The following is a 24717-nucleotide window of genomic DNA, read 5'->3' as shown; positions in this document are numbered from 1 at the left end:
GATGTCGAATTCAGATAGTTCGACTGCCCATTTTATGAGTCGACCTGCGATTTCTGGTTTGTGTAACACTTGTCTTAGTGGGTGATCGGTTCTGACATGGATAACGTGGCTCTGGAAATAAGGTCGGAGACGTCGCGCCGAGAATATCAGTGCTAGTGCGAGCTTCTCAATCCTTGGATAGTTGAGTTCGGCATGCTGGAGGGTCTTACTGACAAAGTATACTAGATGCTGAACTTTGTTTCTCTTTGTAACAAGGGCCAAGCTTATCGCCCAATCAGTAACTGACAGATATAGAAATAAATCCTCCCCTTGTAGGGGTTTTTGTAAAATCGGCGGTTGTGAGAGTGTTGTTTTTAATTTTGAAAATGCCTTCTCACAATAGTCGTTCCATTCAAATTTATTTTTCTTTTTAATTGTTTGGAAAAAAGGAATAGAAGTTGAGGCAAGGCAAGGAACAAATCTGGAAAGTGCAGCGAGTCGTCCTGTGAGGCGTTGAACTTCTTTTACTGTTTTAGGGCTGGCCATGTCCAACACTGCTCGGCATTTGTCTGGATTTGCCTCTATTCCCCTGCATGTTAGCAAAAAACCCAAAAACTTACCCCCTTGAACTGCGAATGCACATTTCTCGGGGTTGAGGCGCATGTTGTACTGGCGGATCTGGCCGAATATTTCTGTAAGGTCGCTGATGTGGTTATCTTCGATTTTTGTTTTGGCGACCATATCATCGACATAAACTTTGATATTCCTGCTGATTTGTTTGGCGAACACCTTATCCATAAGGCGTTGGTAAGTTGTACCTGCGTTCTTTAATCCAAATGGCATAACTTTATAACAATAGTTACCGAAATCAGTGATAAAAAGTGTTTTATTTTGATCAGAGGGGTGCATCATTATTTGATTATACCCTGAATATGCATCCATAAAACTTAAAGTAGCGTAGCCTGACGCATTGTCTACTAAAGAGTCTATGGATGGCAGAGTATAAGAATCCTTTGGGCATGCTTTGTTTAAATTAGTGAAGTCGACGCACATGCGCCACTTACCGTTTTGTTTTCTTACCATTACCACATTGGCTAACCAGGTGGTGAATCTGATCTCTTTGATAAATTCGGCGTTGATGAGCTTTTGTGTTTCTTCCAGTGACGCTCTCTTTTTTTCTTCGCCGAGTTTACGTTTCTTCTGTTGCACTGGTCGGATTGACGAGTTTATTGCTAGTCTATGATTGATGATATGTGGGTCGATTCCGGGCATGTCTGATGGTGTCCATGCGAAAAGGTCGGCGTGTTCTTGCAGGAAGGTTGTTATAGCCTGCAACTCAGATGCATTGAGTGAGGTACCGACATATGTGAATTTATTAGAGTCATTGTTGAAATACACTTTTTGTAGGTCATCGGAGGGTTTTGGGCGATCGAGGAAATCAGCTCTTGGGTCCAGTTCGGCTAGCGTGTGCTCCTTTTGGTTTAGGCCGACGTTGTTGACTTGTTGCGTTGAGCGATTTTGGAATTTCATGCTGATGTTGTAACATTGTCGTGCCTCTTTATGGTCGCCGTGGATTGTGACAACCTGGTGGTCCTGCAGTGGAAACTTTACACAGAGATGAACTGTAGATACAATGGTGCCGAACTTATTCAAAAAAGGTCGGCCGAGGATAAGGTTATATGGACTGAAACAATCGACTACTAAATATTGAATATCATTAGTTTTGGAAAGAGGTTGCTCACCCAGTGTAGTTTGTAACAACACTGACCCGAGTATTGGAACCCGTTCTCCTGAGAAGCCGACCAAGTCTCCTCCTGTGGATTGTAGCATGTTGTCGCTGAGCTTCATCTTTTGAAATGTGGAGTAAAACAGAACATCGGCACTGCTCCCGGGATCTAAGAGTACTTTTTCACTAATAGATCTCCTAGCTGGAGGGTGATTACCACAGGGTCGTCCAAATTTTGTATGTTGGAGTTAAAGTCGGCATGTGTGAAAGTGACTTCTGGTTGTGGATTAGTGATTGTTACATCTTGTTTCGGTCCGTCTACCGAGCATATTGCTCTGAACAATCTTTTCCTTGCCGAGTTTGAGTATCCTCCACTTGCGTATCCTCCTGAAATACAATTGATTATACCTCGTGGTCTTTCATATTGGCTTGAAGATGCCTTCTCTTTTCCTCGGTGTTGTTCAGAGAGGTCGTTTGTTGTGGAACTAGGGCCGCGCTTTTGGATGTGACCACCAATGTATTTGTCAAGGTGTCCTTGTATTACTAGTCGTTCTAAAAGATCTTTGGCGACCACACAATCATCGGTATTATGGCCGTGTTTCTGGTGGAAAGTGCAGTACTTTGATTTGTCCACGTTTTTTGCATCTTGGTATATGCCGGCTTTCCTCGGTGGCTTGATTAGTTTGGAGTTCAAGATTTCCTTGATTATGTCTTCCCTCTTGGTGTTAAACTGCGTATAAGAATCGAATCGAGGTGTTAGTTTAAAACTTTTCTTAATGGATGAGCTCTTATCTTCTTCACGGAAGTGTGACTTGTCAGACTTCCGAGCTTGTCTGAGCTCCTCGATGTCAATTTGTCCTTTTGCTTTCTCTCTAAATTCTGCTAGAGTCTTCGGCTTTGCTACTGCGGTCGTCTCCTGGAACTTCCCGGGTCGGAGGCCGCTTTTAATTGCGTGCAGATGGACCTCGGGGTGGAGATCTGGTATGCTGATTGCGATCTTGGTGAAGCGAGTCATATAGTCCTTTAATCTTTCGTTTGGTCCTTGCTTGATAGTGTTCAGGTAATCGGAGTCGTGCAAGTATATTGCAGATCCGGCGAAATGTTCTTCAAATAACTTCGCCAACTGATGAAAGCGCAAAATGGAACCTGCAGGTAAAGCACACAACCAATCAAGTGCAGAACCGTCTAAATAATTCGGAAAACAACGATATAAAACTGTATCTGATGCACCATTGACAATCATTATTGATCGGAATTTCTTTATGAACTTCCTCGGGTCTCCGAGTCCATCATAAGGCGTGAGGGTCAACGGCAGAGTGAACCTCTTCGGCAATTCGAAGTTCATTACTTCTTCTGTGAAGGGGCCTACAACGTCGTCGGACTATTCTTTCTTGTCTTCGGGCTGCTGCTCTTTGTGTCGAGCGATTTCTGAAACATGAGTCGGTTGGGACTGATGCTCCTCGTCTTCCGCCTTACGAGCATCGTTGTGTTCAATCCGAGCATGATTTAGTTCGGCAATTTGAGCAGCCATTATTTGGTTCTCGTCAGCCATTCGTTGATTAGCTTGTTGCAGCTCAGCTACCATTCGCATGAGTTCGGACAGTGAAGGAGGCGGTACGTCAGTCATGGATGCAGATGGAAGCGATGGGACCAAAAGAAAAAATATGATTTCCTTGGCCCCACGGTGGGCGCCAATTGATCTTGCCTGGGAAAAAGATCGGCTTCCACTCCTCGGGATCGGCCGAGCTATAGGCTGGAATGTTGAACGTCTGTCCTTCTGAGTTCGAGCTTCTTATTGTTATTGTTATGCAAGAATGCGGGCAATGAAAAACGGGGGGGGGGGGGAGTGTACTTGCAAAGGCACTCCGATGCTTAAGTCAGTATTCGGAATTCAGTAAAAAAAACTTACCTTAACGAAATATTTCTCCCCCCTTTATATGGAGAGCTTCTCGTCCGTTTATCTTTTCAGCAATAAATCATCGGTTTCTTATTGTGCCGTTTTGAGACGTCGGTTGTAAAAATGTTAACGTTACCGAGTTATAGCTCATCAAGTCCGAGTAATAACGGATGATGACGAGTTATGGTGCTTGCCTATAACGGTTAGGAGTCCGAGATATATAACTCGTATTAATGATGACCATATCAGGTACCATTTTCATTGCGAAGAAGAGTGTGCTGAGAGTGTTCTTTGACTGTGTTGGTAGTGAAATGGAGGGTACCGCAAACTTGGTAGTGTATCGCAATGGTGAGATAATACGGAATACTCATGAGGGAGTGAGATTTGTGTGTCAGAATTCGTTTTCGTTTGTGGTTCCATGCACCATGACGTTAATGGAGCTTCAGAACGGTCTCTGTCAAAGTATGGAGAACGGTATGTTAAGGAGAGTGAGCAGAATTTTGTACCGGAATCAGGTTGTAGTTTTTGGTAGTCTAAATAATTTGATATCATGCTGATCATTGACGAAACGAGTATGCAGAATATGTTTCAAATTCACCGGCAGACTTAGATGCGACAGCCACAGATTGAGCTATATGTTGAGTTTGAAAATGTAGAGGCGAATGAGATTCAAATTGATTTAGATATAGAGGATGATAGAGCTGCAGTGTACGAAGGAATGAATAGTGATAGCGAAGAGGACATCGAAACAACTTATGAGGCCGGCGATGAAGACAAGGATGGTGATGTTGGAGTTGAGGCAGCAATGGAGAATGTAATGGTTCATCCCTCGGGTAGTCAACCGATGAACGTTCCACCTTTTGTGCGTAACTTAGATCTTGACGCCATGCATGCACTGGAATTTTCGAAATATGCAAACATAGGTATGTGATGACTGAATAATACGTTTTTGTTAATTTATATTGTGGATTGATTAATGAATGATGATTTCTGCTTTTTGTAGGCATTGTTGATCCTGAGAACTGAGAGTTCAGGATTGGAATGGAATATAGTTCTAGAAAGCCGGTCGTCGTAGTAATTAGAAGTTACACTATCTCTAGAGGAGTTGACTACAATGTGTATGAGTCTGAGCCATAGACGTTCTATGCAAAATGAAAGATGTTTGGGCGTGGGTACGACTGGCTTATCCGAGCCAGCTTGATATAGAAAAAGGGTTGTTGGGAGATACGCAGATACAACAGTAGGCACACATGCACAATGGGAAAGATTTCACAGGATCATTCCAAGTTGGACTCGGATTCCGTTGCTGAGGCTATAAGGCTATTGGTCGAGACTGACCCATCCATCAAGGTGAAATCTATAATAGCGGAAGTCTAGTCAAGGTTCAACTATACCATCAGTTACCGAAAGGCTTGGTTGGCAAAGTAGAAGTTCATAGCCAAAGTTTTCGGTGGTTGGGAGGATTCTTACAAAGCTTTGCCATGGTGGCTCTGGTAATGGTTCAGAAGATGCCTGGTTCAATTGTCCAAATAGAAACACGACCACTGTATAACGGAAATGAGGAGGCGCACAGTGTAAAAATATTTCATTGCGTATTTTGGAGTTTCAATCCATAGATTAGGGCGTTCAGGCATTGCAAGCCTCTAGTTCAGGTTGACGGCACACACCTATACGAAAAATACAAAGGTACACTTCTAGTTGCTGTTGCACAAGATGGGAACCAGAACATTGTGCCTGTCGCTTTTGCCTTAGTGGAAGGAGAGACAACTGATGCGTGGCACTTCTTTCTTAGGAATCTGCGAATGCATGTTGTTAGAAGAGACGATGTGGGTATGATCTCAGACCAACATGAGTCAATTCAGGCAGTAGTAAATCGTTCCGGAGGTGATTGGCAACCTCCAAGAGCATGGTGGATGTTTTGTATAAGGCACATCGGCAGCAACTTCTTAAGGGCATTCAAAATCCCTCACTTGCAAAAACTTGTTGTCAACATAGGGTATTCAAGAACGACGGAAGAGTACAACATCAACTATAAGAGGTTGGAAGAGCGAGGCAAGGCATATGCCAGGTGGTGCGATGCCTTTGGATTCCGACATTGGGTATTGGCATTCAACGAGGGACATCAATGGGGCCATATGACGACGAACCTTGTCGAGTGCATTAACTCAGTGTTAAAGGGTGCCCGAAATCTACTTGTGTTGGCGCTCATCCGAGCAACATATTATCGGTTAAATGAACTTTTTACGCGGAAGAGTATCGAGACTCAGAACACAAGCGTGCTAGATTTACTTACTCCGTATTTGCACAACAGCGGGTAGAAGCAAATATGCAACAGGCTGGGAATATAGTTGTGCACCTGTTTGATAAACAAAATGAGGTGTTTGAGGTACGCGAAATGACAAGTGGAAAGGTGTTAGTTGCTGATCTTGCACGACGGACCTGTGACTGTGGGCACTTTCAGGTGGAACGACTACCATGTCACCATGTTATTACTTGTTATGCTAACCAGCGTCTCGATTAACAGTTGTATGTGCATGATGTGTACTAGATGACAGAGATTCGTAAGGTATATAGATTTGAGTTCACACCATTAGGCGATCCCGATACACGGCCTGCTTATGAAGGACCACATTGGTCGCTAATCCCGCCTTGAGGCGAACGTCGAAAGATCGCCCAAAATTGACTTGATATTTGAATGAAATGGACTTACGCGACATGCGTGGTCCTTGGATATGTCGTCTTTGTGGTGCTTAGGGTCATAGTCGGAGTCGATGTCCTCAGCGTGATGGACCGAGTGGTGCTGGTGGCGATGATGGTCCATAGAGTCAAATTTATCTGTGAATAGAGTCGAACCCAACAAATAGAAAATCTGGCATCTGACGTATCTCCTAACGGACTACTCAGTATCCAACGGTTCTGCGTCTCTGATACGTCGAACCCAACCCAGCTTTATATAGGACTTTGAAGAACTACTGACATCTGGTTCACGACTGAATATCGTGATGCTCTGGCTCTGTAAGAAGTTGCTACTATTATCTGTCCGTCCGCTCACAGGCTCTCCATCAATGGGTAGGCCAAATATATGTGCGACATCTTCCAGTTTCATAGTAACCTCACCCACCGGCAATACAAAGGTGTGAGTTTCTGACCTCCACCTTTCCACCAGAGCAATTAATAAAGGGTACAATCCTCTTATAACCCCAATCCTAGAAACGTAGTAGAATCTTGTTGAGCGTAAGTGGTTTTCGACTATCGGATTTCACGTCTATGACGAATCCAGTTTACGAACCATCAAATTCCTATTAAGCTAACTCCACAAAAATATATTTATTAGTTTAAATAAATAATAATTCTTACAAATAATAAATCGACTTCAATATAAATATTGTTATGAATCTTCACATTTTTATTATAATATTTAACAAATATTACCATATTTATTTAAAAAAATATTTATTCATTTATTAATATTCAACTTGTTTATTAAACTCACGGAAAAATAATTTCATTCTAAGAAAAATAATAAAAAAATTATATATTAACATTTATTTTTTTAAATATTATAAATAAATATTTATACTTACACTTCTTTTTTTAAATAAATAAATATAAATGATTGACTTTTTTCCCGAACTCAAAATATTTATTTTTTTAATATTTAATAACAATATATTTTATAAATATTTACATATTTATTATAATATTTAATTTATTAAAATTTTGAAAATACATGTTCGACGATATGGATATTTATTTTCAAAAAATCTAAATATTTATTTATTCATTAGTATATTCATAACAAAATTATAAAATATATATTCTATTATAGTATTTTTATAACAGAAAATTATTCCAATTATAACACAAATTATATATTCAAGCTTGTATAAAATAAAATATAATATAATTATATTTTACAAATAAAATGTTTTTTCCAAAATATTCATAAAATACAAAAAATAATAATTCTACTATATTTTTATATGTTAAATAACAAAAATTAAAAAAATTAAATACTTAAAAAGAATATAACTTATCAACTTACATAAACTGGATGATCCAAATAATTTATAATATGTTCTTCGCGTGTCATATAATTACGTACTATTTTTTTAAATAAATATAAACTAATATATTTTTTTAGCACTCTTCTTTCTTTCCTCGCAACCCTTCTTCTCTCTAATCTACACTAACATCAATTCTTCTCTCTAAAATACACTAACACTAACACAACAACTGTTCTCTCTAACATACACTAACACTAACACACTCTAATGCATGTATTGAGGGGGGCTCTTTTTATAAAACCCAAGAGCAACGTTTGTTGTTTATTGGGGTGGAGAAGCTGTCTCCTGCATACAGACAGCTTCCAACACGTTCATTCTGTGTTGCTGCAGCACATTGGAAAGGTGCAGAACTCTGCAAAGCCTGCTTGATATGCAGGAAACACGCTCCTTGTGTGTTGCCTGGGAGCTGCATGCGCGCTGCGTCACCGCGCCCACGGTGTGTTGCTGGAATGCTGACGCGCTTCTGACGGACAGCGATACCACGTTTCTTGCGTGTTGACCGTAATATTCACATTCCAGCAAAATATTTCACTCCTCAATATTCAGCCAAAACACCAATACATCTTCCATATGAAAAATAATTTCTGATAGCTATATCCGATTTTATTTATCATTATATGGACTATGGTGATTGCAGGTTTTACAGTTCTTGAGAAATGGTCAAATAAAAAATTGAGTTAAGACTAATTTTTAAACTCATAACAAATTGTTATTTATGATAATTTATGATATTGTAGGAAATTCCTTTATTAAATCTCACAAATTTATGATATTGTAGGAAATTCCTTTGTTAAATCTCACAAATTTAAACTAATAACAAGATCTTCAACTCTTAGAAAATGTGAAAGCATACCTCAAGCTTAAAAGGCTAAAAACTTTAAAATTTTTAAGATCAACGAACCTATCAAAGTCTGAAGATCTATAAAAAGTAAATAACACTTAAAAAAAACAAATAATTACTTTTTGAGATAATTGTTCTTAAAGAAGAATATTCAAGTCTGATAAATATAAATGAAACTATAAAAAAAGAATTATATGTTTATGAGCTTTAAAAAATAAAAACTCTTGAAATAGGAATTGAGATAAGTCTCAAAGTGGTCTCTGAAGTTGCACTCGAGTTTTATAGTAGTCCCTGAACTTAAAAGTTACCCATATTCATCCCTGAAACTGCACTCCGGGACTCAGATTCGTCCTTCCGGCACATTCTGTCCACCTGATACCACCGGAAAGCTGATCTGGACTCCTCCTTAACATGCTGGTCAGGTAACGGCTAGCTGACGTGGATTAGTAAACTTTTATAGTGCAATTTGGTCCCTAAATCAAAATAAAAAATTTTAATCCCTAAATTTAATCATTCTCTTCTCTACAGTAATCCCTCTTTTCTCTATAGGCATAGATCTTCATCTCTCAAATTTACAAGATTTTTCTTTTTGTTTATTTTTAGTTGAAGTATCTTATAACAATAACAACAACTAGAGTCTTCTTACCAACAATTATTTGAACAAGTTTAACCGCTTTTATCCCTTTTTTTTTCTGTAAGAAAGATGGTGAGATTATAACATAAAAAAAATTATGTGGTATATATAATTAAAGAAATAAGGCAAAGTTTAGTTTCTAAAATTGTGAACGTTCATAAAAATTTGTTGACTTTTAAAAATGATTAAATTGATTCCTAAATTCATAAATTGTGAATCTCAACTTATCTCTAATGCTAATATAAAATGTTAAAATGTCAGCATGATATTTGCAAACAAAAAGATGATATGATTAATATTTTAATATAATCAAATTAGTGTTTTAAATTAGTTAATTATATTTATTTTGCTTAATTAGGTTTTTATTAATTAGAGACTAAAATAATAAATATTAAATTAGGTAAATTTTTGCTATTTTTTGTTTCTCTAATATTATCTTTAATTAATTTGAAATACCTATTTAATTATAATAAAATCATAATAAATATTAAATTAGGTAAATTTTTGCTATTTTTTTTGTTTCTCTAATATTACCTTTAATTAATTTGGAATACCTATTTAATTATAATAAAATATTAGACACGTCATTTTAATGAAGATGTCATACGATTTGAAATGCCATAATATAACACTTTATATTAATATTATGTGAATGACAGTTAAGTTAAGATGATGCATGATTATTTTGGAATAAGATTAGAAAGGAAATGTAATGTAGTATATAATAATAATGATGTAACTTTTTAATTCCATAAATACAAGAGATAGATTTTTGTAAAATCATATAAAAATATAAAATTGAATTTTGTAAAACATTTTAATTAAATTAGAGTTAAATGAGTGCATAAAATGTTAAATACAAAGACATAGTATGTGACTTTTAATTAACAAAACATATGCGTGCTTTCAATGAAATTGTAATTTGTAGTCTCTTTCACATCCATATGGAGAAGAGAAGAGAAGAAAAGAAAAGAGAGGGGTTACTACTATAGAGAAGAGAATCATGATTAAATTTGGGGATTAAATTTTTTAATTTTGATTTAGGGACCAAATTGCACCATAAAAGTTTACTAATTCACGTCAGCTAGCCGTTACCTGGTCAACGTGTCACGGAGGAGTCCAAATCAGCTTTCCGGTGGTGCAAGGTGAACGGAATGTGCCGGAAGGACGAATCTGAGTCCCGGAATGCAACTTCAAGGACGAATATGGGTAACTTTTAAGTTTAGGGACTACTATGAGACTCGAGTGCAACTTTAGGGACCACTTTGAAACTTATCTCAATAGAAATTTAGAAGATAGATTCTACAATCTCAAAAACTATCCTATAAAGACAACACAATGGAAAGAAACAAAAAATATCCCAGAACATAAATGGCTCTAAAATGGTAAATAGCCCTAAAAGTCTGGATTTGATATTTGGTGGTCAAAGATCATATATTATATTTGGTCTTAGTTAGGTGAAAATTAAAAAAAAATACTACACATTTAAGTTTTTTTATGAATTAAAGTTTAACTAAATTAAACAATAAAATTTAGATAACTGATTTTTATTATGTTAAACTAATTTAATTAAATTTGGTTAACGAAAAGAATTAAATATGTAGTATTATTAAAAAAAATGTCAAATTCTATTACATCTGTTAAACTTGGATAAGACCCTAAAGAATGTTTTTAGTTTAAAAAAATAGAACTATGGTAAATTTTAAAAAAGAACAATTTAAGAAAGTTCAAATAGAAAATTTTAAGAAATAACTTATAAGGATTCAAGCTGTTCGGTTGTTTGCCGAAACGGGGGATCAGATGGTTGACGGGTTGAGAGCAAAGGATGGGTGAGAGACTTAGGCTTTAACGCGAGTTTCTGGAGAAGCAAGGTTGGCTCGATCATTGGTGGGTCGGCGGGTGGGGTCACCTGCAAGGATACTCTGATACTAAAGTCAATGTTCGTACAATGAGGTAACTAATTAGGGTAAAAGATGATGGACTTTTGGAGAGAAGTAGGTCTCTCCTTATTTATATTCTGTACTCGGGTAGATCTTTTGTTTCGAGCCCATCTGCTTGGAAACTTGTGAAGTGGTACACGAGTCACTTTTACGTACGGGTCAATTATTCATCGAGTCGTTAGTTCGTTAAATGAACTTCCGACTCTTATTGGGCTGGGCCAAAACCCAAACTAGTTTGGATACCTAAAATAAAAGTGGTTGCGAATTTAGACTCTTCTAAAATTTCAAACATCCAAAAGTAGGGCAGAGCACGGGTTGGGTTGGTTCGAGTTTAAGGTAAAATTAGAACCGAACCAATTGAATTGTAATTGGTTCAGTTAGGTTCGGATTTACGTTTTTTTGTATGTGTACCCGAACCAAACCAAATCCGAGCAAATCGATTAAAAACGGATTGGTTCGGTTCAGGTAATTGGGTATCTGATAAAACAGAAATTCATAAAAAAACAAAATTTGTATCTTAAAAATTCTGTAAATACAATAAATATGTAACATTAATAGAAATAATCCAAACATATTAAATACCAAATACATTAAAATCTAAACATATTAAACACTAAAGACATTAAAATCCAAACATATTAAATGACATAAATATATTTTAATTTTTTTTTATTTAATTAATATATGGTCGGATTTATAGATTGGTTCAGGTTCTACACTCCCAAAACCGTTATCTAAATCAGTTATTAGAAAGAGTTATTAGTTTGGTTCAGATTAAATCCAATTACCCGTTAATTCCAAAACCAATTTAATTAAATTGGTTTGAATTCAGACGGATAATCAGATACCCGCAACTCGTATTTACCCTATTCAAAAGACAGAAATAGTATATAGATACTGAATGTTCGATGCACATGATTAAAGAGAAGAGACACTTCAATTATTTCATAGTAAAAATTAAAAAATAGTGGCTTAGTAAAGTTCACAAACGAAGTTTAAGCCAAAGTTTCGGTTATAAATAATGTGGATAAATATAACTCATTTTATTTCTAATGTGCTTTTAATTGATGGATTAACTCAGAATTTGGTGCACATCAATCAATTCTATGATCAAAGTTATATAGTTATTTTTTTTTAAATTTAAGGACAATTTAATTTTTATTTATAATTAAATTAGATTCACATTTTTACTAGAAAGATAAATAAAATTACAAAAATTTAATAATTATTAATTGGTGGCCATTATTTTTTATGCTTATAACAATTTAATTATTATTTTTTTTAAGCATAACAAACTCAACACATTAACGTGGAGCAAACACACAAAGAAAACATAAAAGCATAGCTATTGAAACTAAAAAACCAATCCCCTGGCATCACCCGCGTTGCTTTCAACCCCCAAACGGATCTCTGCCCTGCCATTCAGAGTAGCTCGACAATGTCCTTGTTTGAATGAGCTCCATACTTACTCCTGTATGATTGAAAATTCTGGCATTACGTTCCAACCAGATGTTCCAAATCACTGCAAAGAACGCCGTCATTCACAGTTTCTGTCCTTGTCGTCTGTTGGCCATGGCACTCCAACTCACAAACAGCTCTTTAATGGTTCCAAGAATAACCCACTCCCTATCAAAGGACCGCAGCCAAAAACACCACAGCTGCCATGTTACCTCACACAGAAGGAATAAGTGCTCAACAGATTCTACCCCCTTATTACACAAGACACACCTATTATCACTATTAATAACTCTTAGTCTAGTCAACCTCTCCTTAGTATTAATTCTACCAATGAGCACAAACCATCCAAAAATCTCGATTCTTGGGGGTACCAAGTCTCTCCAGAGTGCACTAGTGAAATTATAGTTCGTGATCTCGTCTGACAGCGTCTCTGACTGTATGACCTCCATAAAGGATTTCGTAGAAAAAACACCTTTATTATCAAACTTTCACACTACATTATCCTCGCTCTCAGAGGATAACTTTACTGGCCTTAACCGCTCATGAAGCTAATGGACAAGTTTCAGCTCCCATTAGAATAACTCCCTCCTCCATTAAAAATTCCAGATCCACTCCAGTCCATCCCAAATTTCACAGTCCCTAATGACAGCTCCCTGTTGTCCTGATACAGAGAAGAGTCTTGGAAAACTCTCTTTTAGAGGACCACCCTGAACCCAGTTGTCTTCTCAAAACCGAATTTTCCTATCATTGCCGACCTCCATCACCAATCCACTGACCATTTTTTCTCGGACCCTATGTTCTTTGATATTCAGCTGATATATGTCTTTCTAAGACCCCTTTTATCGGTAAAAACTAATAACTATGTTGTAAAAAGATTAATTATTTTATTATAAAAAAATTAATATTTTAATATTTTTTAAAAAAATAATTGCCTCTTATTATTTTAATTAATTAATAATTATTGATTAAAAATAAAATAAAAATTTAAGTACAATTAATTTCATACAAAATTAATAATTTAAAATTATTAAATAATAATTTAATTAAATCTGTTAAATTATTTAACCGAAATCTTTATCTAAAAATAATTGGTTTCTTGTTAACTCGGCAGGGATTTCAATTCACAGTCAATTCATTCAAGAGGTTTCCACTCTACGCTTTTTCATTTGGCGGTGCTTCAAGAACCCATTTCCACCTCCTCCTCCTCCTTCTTCTTCTTCTTCTTCTTCTTGATTTTCTAAATCAATTCGTTTCTTCAATTGTGTATCTTCCATCTTCTTCAAGAAATGTATCGCCAGAACGTAAAGAATCTGCTCCGCAACATCTGTTAGTTCTTTTTCCTTCTTCTGCTTCTCATTCTTTTTAATTTTTCTAGCTCACTTTTTTTCTTTGAAAAATTATTTCTATCCTTCACTTCAATGCTGCATGTGATAGAGTTTTCCGGAATAGGCCACAACTTGTTTTTGTTTGCACAAGAACAGCATTCTTTGTTTCCATTATAGAGTTGCTATGAAGGAATTATAGGTTTCTCTTTCGCACCTTTTACATGCTCTGGAACTTAAAAGATTCAGCAGTGTAATTGTTTTTGGATATTTGTGATGAATTATTTGGTGGATAAATGAAAAACCATAAGTGGAATGATTCAAAGGGATTCAGATTTTTAATGTTTTAGTGATGTGAACATGATTTATGACTAGATACCTATATAACGCTGAAATGTTCATAGTTAAGACAAAATGTGGGCAGGGGCGGGGGGAATTCTACCATTTTAGATTCTCAAAATTAGGTATGGTTTGTTAAATTATGCAATTTTTGTTCATTTTTACATTATGTGAATACAAATGTCAATCCTCTATGTTAGGTTATAGAAATCTTGTCATATTAACGTATCACGTCATCAGTTATGATAGTTTAATCCACACCTATGACATAGTTTGCCAATTCTTGTGAGATGATCTTTGATTCATTTACATAGTCAGTTTGGTTAAGGGATTCATGCAGTAATGTGCTACACTCTTACCAAAATGTTCTTGAAGAACTGATACCAAGAAATATCTTCCTTCGTTTGTCTGTGTCTGTTAATTTATTAATTTGTCATACAATGTGCAGATTCTGCCAAACTTCTTTTCAGTAAAGAAGAGCCGTGTTGGAACTATATGCATAGCGTTTTTTACCAGCTTCAGTTACAACGGCCAAGATCAGATAAGGTAGAAGAAGATAAGCTAAAAGAAGGGAAACAAGCGCGGAAGACTTGTTTCAAATCTGAAGTTAAGAAGAAGAAGGAAGATAACAGTTACAAAGTTAGAAAAGACAGTTCTGATGACGAAGATCCCCCAGATAATAATAAGTGGAAATTGGAGCTAGCTTGGCTCACAAAGGCTATAGAACCAGCTGTGCAATTTTGTAAATGGGCTATGCCAACAGGTATGTTAACTTTGAGAGATATTCCGTAAACATTGTTGGTATCTTTCAGTCTAATGATTTGTCTGTAAAAAGGTATGACTTAGTTAAATTATGTGTTATATAATTTCTTAATATCTTAACTATTTGTTCTGAAAAATGAAAATGATCACACATTTTATGAGTGAAGGAAAGACAATCCGATGTTACAGTTTTCATTAAAGTAATGCAATGCTGAATTGATTTTACATATTGCAGTAAATGGAACTGGAAACAAACCCCCACCAAGCAAACGATCCCTTATGGAAATCATTGCCTGCATTAAACAAAGCAAGCTTGGAATCCAGGATTGGAGTTTGAGTGACCTTACGATTGGCTTGTATCTGATCTATCTTCGTCAAGCTTCTGCACATCCACTTGATGATATCAAAGGCATTGAGATATCATCAGAATCAACAGTTAAGCCGAAACTGTATTTTAGAGGCAGAAGTACATACAAGATCATGTGATATTATAAGATACTTATATGCTTTTATACTGTTATTGTTAACATAAGGCTAGAAATGATTGTGATTCACTGCCTCATCCATTCTTATTAAGATAATATTATTGAATTTCAGGTTCAAGATCTCATCTATTATCTTGAATTGGCTAAAAGTGCTTATAAGGACAGTCCTGCTGCTCTTGCAAGGAACAGCATGCTCCGAGAAAGGAATATCATAAAATTCATTAGAAATTCCAGCGTAATGACACCTAGCTATTATATAGGGGTTGATCCTCGTAAAAGGCTTGTAATTTTAGGTATCCGTGGCACACAAACTGTATATGACCTTATCACTGACATTCTTTCCTCAAGTGATCGGGAAGTCACTTTTGAGGGCTTTTCAACCCACTTTGGCACTGCTGAATCTGCTCGTTGGTTTCTTCATCATGAAATTGACGTCATAAGAAAATGTTTGGAGAAACATCAGGTGGGATTGATGTTAAATTCCTATTTTGGTTTCCATTTCTTAGTTTATTGTTATTATTCATGCTATAAAGTGTGACTAACTCATTAACAGGGATTTAGGTTACGACTTGTCGGTCATTCTCTAGGAGGTGCTATAGCTTCTTTATTAGCAATAATGATCCACAGAAAATCATCGAAGGAGCTGGGTTTTAGTCCTGATATTGTATCTGCTGTTGGATATGGAACTCCACCATGTGTCTCCAAAGAACTTGCTGAAATCTGCTCTGGCTTTGTTACGACAGTCGTGATGCAGGTGTGTGATTGCATTTTATAGCGTCTGTTACAATATTTTGTCTGCACAAAAGTAATTATGTTTACACAACTCCTGCTGATGAATCACATTCTTTTGCCAAGTTTTGTTCGTCTTTATCTGTTGTGTTTTCATTGTTAGTGGATATTTACAGGACTTCTTGTTTGTGGATACTTACAGGATGATATTATACCTAGATTGAGTGTAGGTGCCTTATCAAGGCTTCGAAATGAAATCCTTCAAACTGATTGGTGAGTAACATTTAGTTTATAGCCTTCAAGGAATTGGACATACAGGAAACTAAGGAAGGCACTCAGAACAATTGTAATTTCGGTCAATAAAATGTTTTAATGAAAGATTCTCTTTTTCTCTTTATATTTGTTTGGAAGTTACCTAACAAAAGATTTAATTGAATTGCATTTTCTTCAGGATGAGTGTAGCTGAGAAAGAAGATTGGAGAAGCGTCATAGATTTAGTTGCAAATGCCAAGCAGGTTGTCTACTCGGTGCAAGATGTAGCTAACAAACTTGCTGACTATGCAAATTTCAGGCGAATCAGAAGTTCAGGTTATTGAGATTTTTCAGTGCTGGTTCAAAACTTTGTTTTATTTGTTTCTCATTTTATGATACCAACATCTTAAACCTATCTGCCTTTCCTATAACATCAAAGCATTTGGTGCTGTTGGTGGCTTTCTTTATTTATAATCAATGTTCTCTGAAAATAAATCAGAATTGAAAAAAAGAAAGGATAGTGGCACATTACCATACTAATCTTGTACCATTAACATTCATCCTAATATGTTGTCATTTCTTTGGATGGTCATGGTAGTTTTATTAACGAGTTAGGACATGTACCATGGCAAAATTTTAACTTAGTTTCTTCCTTATACCTCTTCTGGAAATACAATTTTAATCCCCTGAAATTTATATTTTATCCCGTTTTCCATGTCCTATCATCCTAGTTTGTCGCCCTAACATGTAATTGATTATGTCAAGAACTAATTCAACTTCTTATAGTCAATGAAAATTTATGTGCATGCAATATCCAAGAAGAAAAGGAAGAATGCTTAGCCATGAATACTTGACTTCTTTAAACTAAAACAAAAAATGTTATTGGTACTAGATATTGCATCAAAATCACACATGAAAAAAGAAGAGGAAGAAATTATACATTAAAATTGTTCTTGGTTTTTTAATATTTACTTGCACTCTCTAATTGCCTTTGTTGCATAATACTTAAACGCGCTGCTTTATTCTGTGTCAACAGCTGGTCCTAAGAAGTTGCCGGTTACTAAAGTGGTGCCTTCACCCCGAAAATCTGCAAAGGAAAATTCAGCTGTCACGAAAGTCAAGGAAACTAAGCCTGTGTTACCTGAGGAATTGTTTATACCTGGTTCTGTTTACTATTTGCGGAGGAACTTGGAGTCCAAAAAGGGTACTGATTTCTTCACACTCTTCAAGAGGCAACCTGGTGAGCATTTCCAGAAGATAATTCTTTCAGGAAATTTGATAACTGATCACAAATGCGATAGCCACTACTATGCCTTAAGAGATGTTCTTAAAGGTTTGCCATGGAGCAGCGAGGAAGGTATTTTTAGATAATAGATCATACAGATGTATTCATTAATTTCTTTCAAATTTTTTTTCCCTTTCTTGATGCCATTTAATTGGAATAGAAGTGTACATTGTATAACTAGTTTTTCTGCACTCAGGGTGTACATTGTATAGCTCTGTAGTGAAAGTATGGTAGATTACAACTTAGAATGTATAAGAACAAGAATAATAATGGATAGTGTTTCCATACTCAGAATAAACTTTAGGTTCAATTTTTGCAGTGTTTGTTTACTTGATTTGAGGGTCAATATGTTTGGTGGTTCTGTTTTGAATTTTCAAATGTTGATTATTGAAACTTGTGATTTTGAATTAGGTGTCTTTGAATTTCTTCATCCTTTTCTTGATATCTGGCTGTTTATCAGCATGTGTATTTCATTGTTATTTCTTTAGCTAACTAGAGAGAAAAAATAAGGGCCATTTTCTCACTAGATATGATCGATCGGCTATATTAATCAAACGATGTTTTGAGCTAACTAAATACTCAAATCTAAGTCATTCTTAATGATATTGCCCATGTGGTTGTGGGGAATTTGATTTAAGATTGCACAAAAGGTTTATGAAAAGTTTTATCAAAATTCTAAACCTTAAACCCTTAATCGGAATAGATTTTCAACCGAAGCAAGTCAATCTTGGTTTTTCTTAGATTGAATGATCAATTTGATCATGTCATGGGGTAAACAGAATTGTATTAATTAATTGACTTTCCTAACCCAGAATGATTGAAGAGCCTTCTTTTGATGTGGTTTGGGATGTCCAATGCACAAATACATTCATCTTCATCTTTTCAAATAATTGTGATTATGTCTTGTAGCTATTTGTCGTGCAATACTTTGCACATATGCTTCACTTTTATGTCTTGTAGGTATTATGTCTTTTTATTCGAACATCAAATTAGAGCACTAATAGAAAGTGGTAAGAGTAGGGGGACATGGGTGCTATTATATAATAGTGTCATATATTTACTAATATTACAAATTCTGAAAATGTTTTAACTTCTCTAATGTTTAGAAAATCACTTTCGAAACCTCCCAAAATAGAAATTCTATCAAAATATCAACTTGATCAACTTCTGTCAAACTTAGGAATTTCATAAGTTTTTTCAAGACTTAATTAAGGGATTTTTCAAAAGATTATTATTATTATTATTATTATTATTATTATTATTATTATTATTATTATTATTATTATTATGTAAAGAATTATTAAATTAGGAAAAATTTTGGTCAGATTTGTTTTGACATTATTATCCCGTTATTATATATGTCCCGGCCTAATCATGGAAGCATAAATAAAGCAACGGATAAGTGCATCCTCTGATAAACGTTATGTGTAATCTTTTTGTTCCTACATTTAATTTTAATAAGAAAAATCCACATTTTAATAAGAAAAATCCACATTTTAGCAAGGGGACCATCCTATATGCTTCATCATTTTTTTTTTGTAGCCTTTTCATTTTGTTTTCTTTCCCCCCTTAATCTCATATTATATGTTTATTAAATTTTGGATGTATTTGTAGCCGGTGCCACACCATATCTAGGGTAAAAATGCATAAATGTTTTTATTCATTTGTTTAAGTGATCATCATCAAAAGCTTGCTCTATATGGTAACAATTAAAACATGTGTTACATTGCATTGGACACTTAAAACAAACAAAAATTGTGTTTTTTTTTTTTTTTTTTTTTTTTTTTTTTTTTTTTTATGATAGATCATGATACTTGGTCCCAAACCTATGCTATATATAGCTTGATATATATTATCATCATGTGACTACCATAAGTGGTTGAGTTGTGATTCATGGATTTGTAATTAATTATTTCAACATTATAAACTTTCCAAGTATTTATTAGAAAAATACAATGTTCTAAAAACTCAACTGATTATTAAACCGAATGAATAAACAGTTCAAAGATTTTAAAGGTTCAAAAGTTTTAATTGGGGATGAATTATATATATATATATATATATATATATATAGGAAAGGATTTTTAAAATTAATTTTTAACAGATTTTTTAAGGTCTTTTATTGATTTTGTAGATTCTTTGATCGTTTTTTTTTGCAATTGATTTTTTGTCTAAATCAAATTAATGAGATGACCGATTCTCGATTAACTTTGAATTGACTGGTGTGTTTCTATTTCCAGAACAATGAAAAAATATATATTCTATAACATTGTCATCGAGATCATTCTTCCTAGACTATGTACTTTTGAACAATCTTAAATTATTACTCAAAATATGACGGTCTACCTTTAATTTATATTAATCTTCTGAAAATGTAGGATTAAAGTTAGTTTGAATAAATAATTTAATTAAAATTTTAAAATATAAAAATTTATATTAAAAGTAGTTAATACATAAATTATTTTGTGTTTAGTTTTTAAGTTATAGAATTACTTATTTAAAAAAAAAGTGATAAAAATTTTTTATTATAAAATTTTTTTAACTTTTTTTATAAGCATTTTAAATAACTTTTGAAAAGTCACAAGTTAATTTTAAAAACATTAATATTATGACTTTTCATAAATTAAAAGTTAAAAAAATTACTTCTAAACCTTTCCAAATAATGGCTAAACAATTTTTCCAAATATTGGTGTACTTTATTTATATTCATCCTTTGTGTCATTATTTTTAGAACAAACAACGAATAGGTCTTTGATTTTTTATCTCAAAGACAAATAAAATTTTGACTAATTAAAAATATAAAAACGTCTCTCAATTTTTAAAATGCGAAATATTTAAATTTTTTTGAGAGACTAATTTATCCTTATATATTTTGTATAAAAAAATTTAAATGTCTCATATTTTAAAAGATCAGAGACGTTTTTATATTTTTAATTAATAAAAAATTTATGTCTTTAAATTAAAAAATTAAACATCTATTTATCTTTTTTCTCTTATTTTTAGATATCAATCGGCCGGACATGCCATTTAAGGAAAACAAATTAGGCATAAGTTACAACTATTATTCTGAAAGTAGAGATACCCGTTCTATCAGCTTCAAATTTAAAACTAACGAAAGAAAATTAGGAACAATAAAATATAAATTAACTAAAGTAATAAACCTGATGGTGCGCGGTTTGCATTAGCCACCCTATCCATATAACTGTTGCTCTTCCAATAAGCATGAGTAAGCTAAATGCGCCAATCTTTTGTTAGGAGTAGGGGTGACAAATAGATTGAAATTTATCGGATTGACTTAGATAATTTATTAAAAAGTTCTCTTAACTCGTATTGCCTAATTTGTGAGTTTTGGCGGATTTTGGTGGGGTGAAATTTTTCGGCAGATCAGATGTATTTTAATCAGGACCGTTTTTTATAAATTTCTATAATGTTGATCTGTAAAAGGATGAAAATGATAATTGAAGATATTATAAGTTATATTTTGTATTATATTTTATGTTTGATTAATTATAAATTTAAAGATGTTTAATGATATGTTTTGGATAATGTTTGTTTTACTTTGAACAATGTTAGTTTTTATTATTTTGTTTAAAAAGCTTGGTTTATGATTATGTTTATTACATATTTATAATTATAAAGACTTTAATGTTTGTAAATTTAGAAATTATAAATATATTAAAATGGTTGTAAAATTATATATACTGTTTAATATTTAATAGTTTATAAATAAAAAAAAGATTTGGCGGATTTGGCCAGCCAGTCTACCGTTAGGCAGAGTGAAAGAGGAATTTGCACTGCCTCACTAGATAGAGTGGGACGAGCCAGCCCGTCAGATGGCGAGTTATTGGCGAGGCAGACTTTCCCTTTTGTCATCGCTAACTAGGAGGACTCTAATGTTGTACACAAGAGCAGAGTAGATTTATGCATAGGTATTCATAGATTGGACCTAATCCATATATTTCCGGTATTTATTCGAATTCGATTAAAAAAATTATAAATATGATCCGATCCACACACTAATAGAATCAGATTGTGAATTTCAGGTAGATATCTAAAAATCTAAAAAAAAATTTATTTTTTTAATATTTTATTTTAATTAATATTAATCATATATGTTGTATTATTTTATTTTTATTATTAAAAAAATATGTTTATTAATATTTTAGAAATAAACATATTTAAAAGAATAAAAAAAAATTATTGATATTTTTTAATAAAAATAAAATTTTTAAAATAATTTTATATTTTACGAATATATCCGAATCCAATTTTAAATTCGAACATAATATTAGATTTGATATGTGGACATTCCTAAATTTATGGGGTCTAAAGTAGACATGACCCACTTAAGTTTTTTAGAACAATTTAGTAGCAGTATTATTGTTAATTATATAAAATATATGTATTATGGATTAAATATATATTAATATATTAGACGCTAAAAAAATATTATGCTAATAACTTAATATTTATAATGCATTGTAATATAGTAGTAGCAAGTAATATTTAAAAAAAAATAAACAAAAGAATATAATATATAAATAATTGAATATGTAATAAACTTATAATTAATATGGGTTGGACAAAAGCAAAAATAATAAGCTAGCCTAATTATAAATTAAAGTGATCCAAATAAAATAAAATTATAATTGATAATTTTAATTCTGTAAAACATCACCGAACAAGTTAAAAATATTAAAATATTAAAATATGTAGTTAAATATTAATTTTTTATATAATATAATTATTAATTTGATATATATTATAAATTATATTTTTGTTAATTTTGATTATATTATTTTTAATTTATTTTATATTTAGTTTAGCCGCCCTCTTATAAAATTTTTTTATTCCGCTACTGCACAAGAAGATGTGAATCGTGTTGGGATTCATGTATATTATGAGCTCAAATTGGCATTGAAAGTGTCAAATCAATTCTTCTAAAAGTTTAAATAGATATATTTTTTTTGCTAAAAAATATGAATCAAACTCTAAATTTTTCTATAGTAGAATCTTTAATATTATGTTATAAAATTATTTTTTTAAAAAATTTAAGCTAATGAAAGAAAATGTAAATTATTATAATTTTAATAAAAAAACTACTATAAAATTTTTGAGAGAATTTCGGATATTACTACTATAGGCTGCAGAGCTCGTATTTACGTATTGGCTTGGAAATTAAGATTATATTTATAAAGCATATTTCATTTTGCTCTCTAATTAGTGTAAGCTTTGTATTTCATCTTCTAATGGAGTTTAATGTCTTTGTCAGCACATTGTCCTATTATTAATACGGGTGGTAAACTGGATAACCTGTCCTGCCAAGATTAGTCCAAAAAATGGGACGAATTTTAAAGTGAACTTAAAATGCTAATATGTTCTGTTTTACGGCGGATCAACGGCTTAATCTGTTTAATTTTTTTTAAATAATAAAAATAATCTAAAAAAATATAATTAAAAAATTAAATATAAATTAAAAGAATCAAATTATATCATAATTTTTTTATTATTTTTTTTCTAAATTTAAAAAACTTCAATAAAATTATTCATAATAATTCTATTAATAAAATTATCTTTATTTTAAAAAATAAATCACACAATTTGAGTATATAGATAAAAGAATAAAATAAAATAAACAATATTAATAACAAAAAAAAATAATAATAAAAAAAATAAAAAAAAATATTTTTAAAAATCATATAATTATTCATTTTTATAATAGTAATAATTCTTTTATATAAAGTAAAAAAATTTTTTGGCCTTGACGGGCCAGTCCGTACCATTCCGCCAAATCTCGTATATTTGGCAAATATTTTTTTATTTGATGGGTTATAAATTCTAGTCCAACCTATTTTTTGGGTAAGTTCAATATATCGGTTCGGTATATTTGATCTATTTTGCTATCCTAATTATTGGCTCTAATAATATCTATAATAGCCTAGTTTTACGGTCACGAACAAATCCATGAATAATGTTACTTAGGGTAAGTATTAATATTTTAAAAAATATAAGAATGTATACATATATACATAATGGGACGAATTTTAAAGTGAACTTAAAATGCTAATATGTTCTATTTTACGGCGGATCAACGGCTTAATCTGCTTAATTTTTTTTAAATAATAAAAATAATCTAAAAAAATATAATTAAAAAATTAAATACAAATAAAAAAATCAAATTATATCATAATTTTTTTACTATTTTTTTCTAAATTTAAAAAATTTCAATAAAATTATTCATAATAATTTTATTAATAAAATTATCTTTATTTTAAAAAATAAATCACACAATTTGAGTACATAGATAAGAGAATAAAATAAAATAAACAATATTAATAACAAAAAAAAATAATAATAAAAAAATAAAAATAAAATATTTTTGAAAATCGTATAATTATTCATTTTTATAATAGTAATCATTCTTTTATATAAAGTAAAAAAAATTTTTGGCCTTGACGGCCAGCACGTACCATTCCACCAAATTTCGTATATTTAGCAAATATTTTTTTATTTGATGGGTTATAAATTCTAGTCCAACCTATTTTTTGGGTAAGTTCAATATATCGGTTCGGTATGTTTGATCTATTTTGCTATCCTAATTATTGGCTCTAATAATATCTATAATAGCCTAGTTTTACGGTCACGAACAAATCCATGAATAATGTTACTTAGGGTAAGTATTAACATTTTTAAAAATATAAGAATGTATACATATATACATAATGGGACGAATTTTAAAGTGAACTTAAAATGCTAATATGTTCTATTTTATGGCGGATCAACGGCTTAATCTGCTTAATTTTTTTTAAATAATAAAAATAATCTAAAAAAATATAATTAAAAAATTAAATACAAATAAAAAAATCAAATTATATTATAATTTTTTTACTGTTTTTTTCTAAATTTAAAAAACTTCAATAAAATTATTCATAATAATTTTATTAATAAAATTATCTTTATTTAAAAAAATAAATCACACAATTTGAGTACATAGATAAGAG

General features: G+C 32.5%; 2 protein-coding genes across 2 annotated transcripts; both read left to right on the top strand.

Annotated features, from left to right (window-relative positions):
* The first annotated feature begins 4859 nt into the window (after positions 1-4859).
* On the top strand, positions 4860-5920 carry LOC140176561 (uncharacterized). The gene is made up of 3 exons (XM_072208086.1): positions 4860-4952; positions 5108-5176; positions 5219-5920. The coding sequence occupies exons 1-3, from the start codon at positions 4860-4862 to the stop codon at positions 5918-5920; spliced, it is 864 nt and encodes a 287-aa protein (XP_072064187.1).
* Positions 5921-13632: 7712 nt separating this feature from the next.
* Positions 13633-18034, top strand: LOC112738054 (uncharacterized). Its single transcript, XM_025788318.2, has 8 exons — positions 13633-13868; positions 14652-14966; positions 15201-15400; positions 15563-15913; positions 16004-16204; positions 16382-16452; positions 16631-16767; positions 17468-18034. Exons 1-8 carry the CDS (start codon positions 13829-13831, stop codon positions 17800-17802), a joined length of 1650 nt encoding a protein of 549 aa, XP_025644103.1. The 5' UTR covers positions 13633-13828; the 3' UTR covers positions 17803-18034.
* The last annotated feature ends 6683 nt before the right edge of the window (positions 18035-24717 follow it).

Source organism: Arachis hypogaea, chromosome 2 (genome assembly GCF_003086295.3).
Source record: "Arachis hypogaea cultivar Tifrunner chromosome 2, arahy.Tifrunner.gnm2.J5K5, whole genome shotgun sequence".
NCBI lineage: Eukaryota > Viridiplantae > Streptophyta > Magnoliopsida > Fabales > Fabaceae > Arachis > Arachis hypogaea.
This window is presented reverse-complemented; position numbering and strand designations above follow the sequence as displayed.

Coding starts and splice junctions, on each gene's coding strand:
- LOC140176561 (XM_072208086.1), top strand. CDS start 4,860: ATGGGAAAGATTTCACAGGATCATTCCAAGTTGGACTCGGATTCCGTT. Junction 4,953..5,107: donor AGACTGACCCATCCATCAAG/GTGAAATCTATA, acceptor GTAATGGTTCAG/AAGATGCCTGGTTCAATTGT. Junction 5,177..5,218: donor GAAATGAGGAGGCGCACAGT/GTAAAAATATTT, acceptor TTCAATCCATAG/ATTAGGGCGTTCAGGCATTG.
- LOC112738054 (XM_025788318.2), top strand. CDS start 13,829: ATGTATCGCCAGAACGTAAAGAATCTGCTCCGCAACATCT. Junction 14,967..15,200: donor TAAATGGGCTATGCCAACAG/GTATGTTAACTT, acceptor TACATATTGCAG/TAAATGGAACTGGAAACAAA. Junction 16,768..17,467: donor CAGGCGAATCAGAAGTTCAG/GTTATTGAGATT, acceptor CTGTGTCAACAG/CTGGTCCTAAGAAGTTGCCG.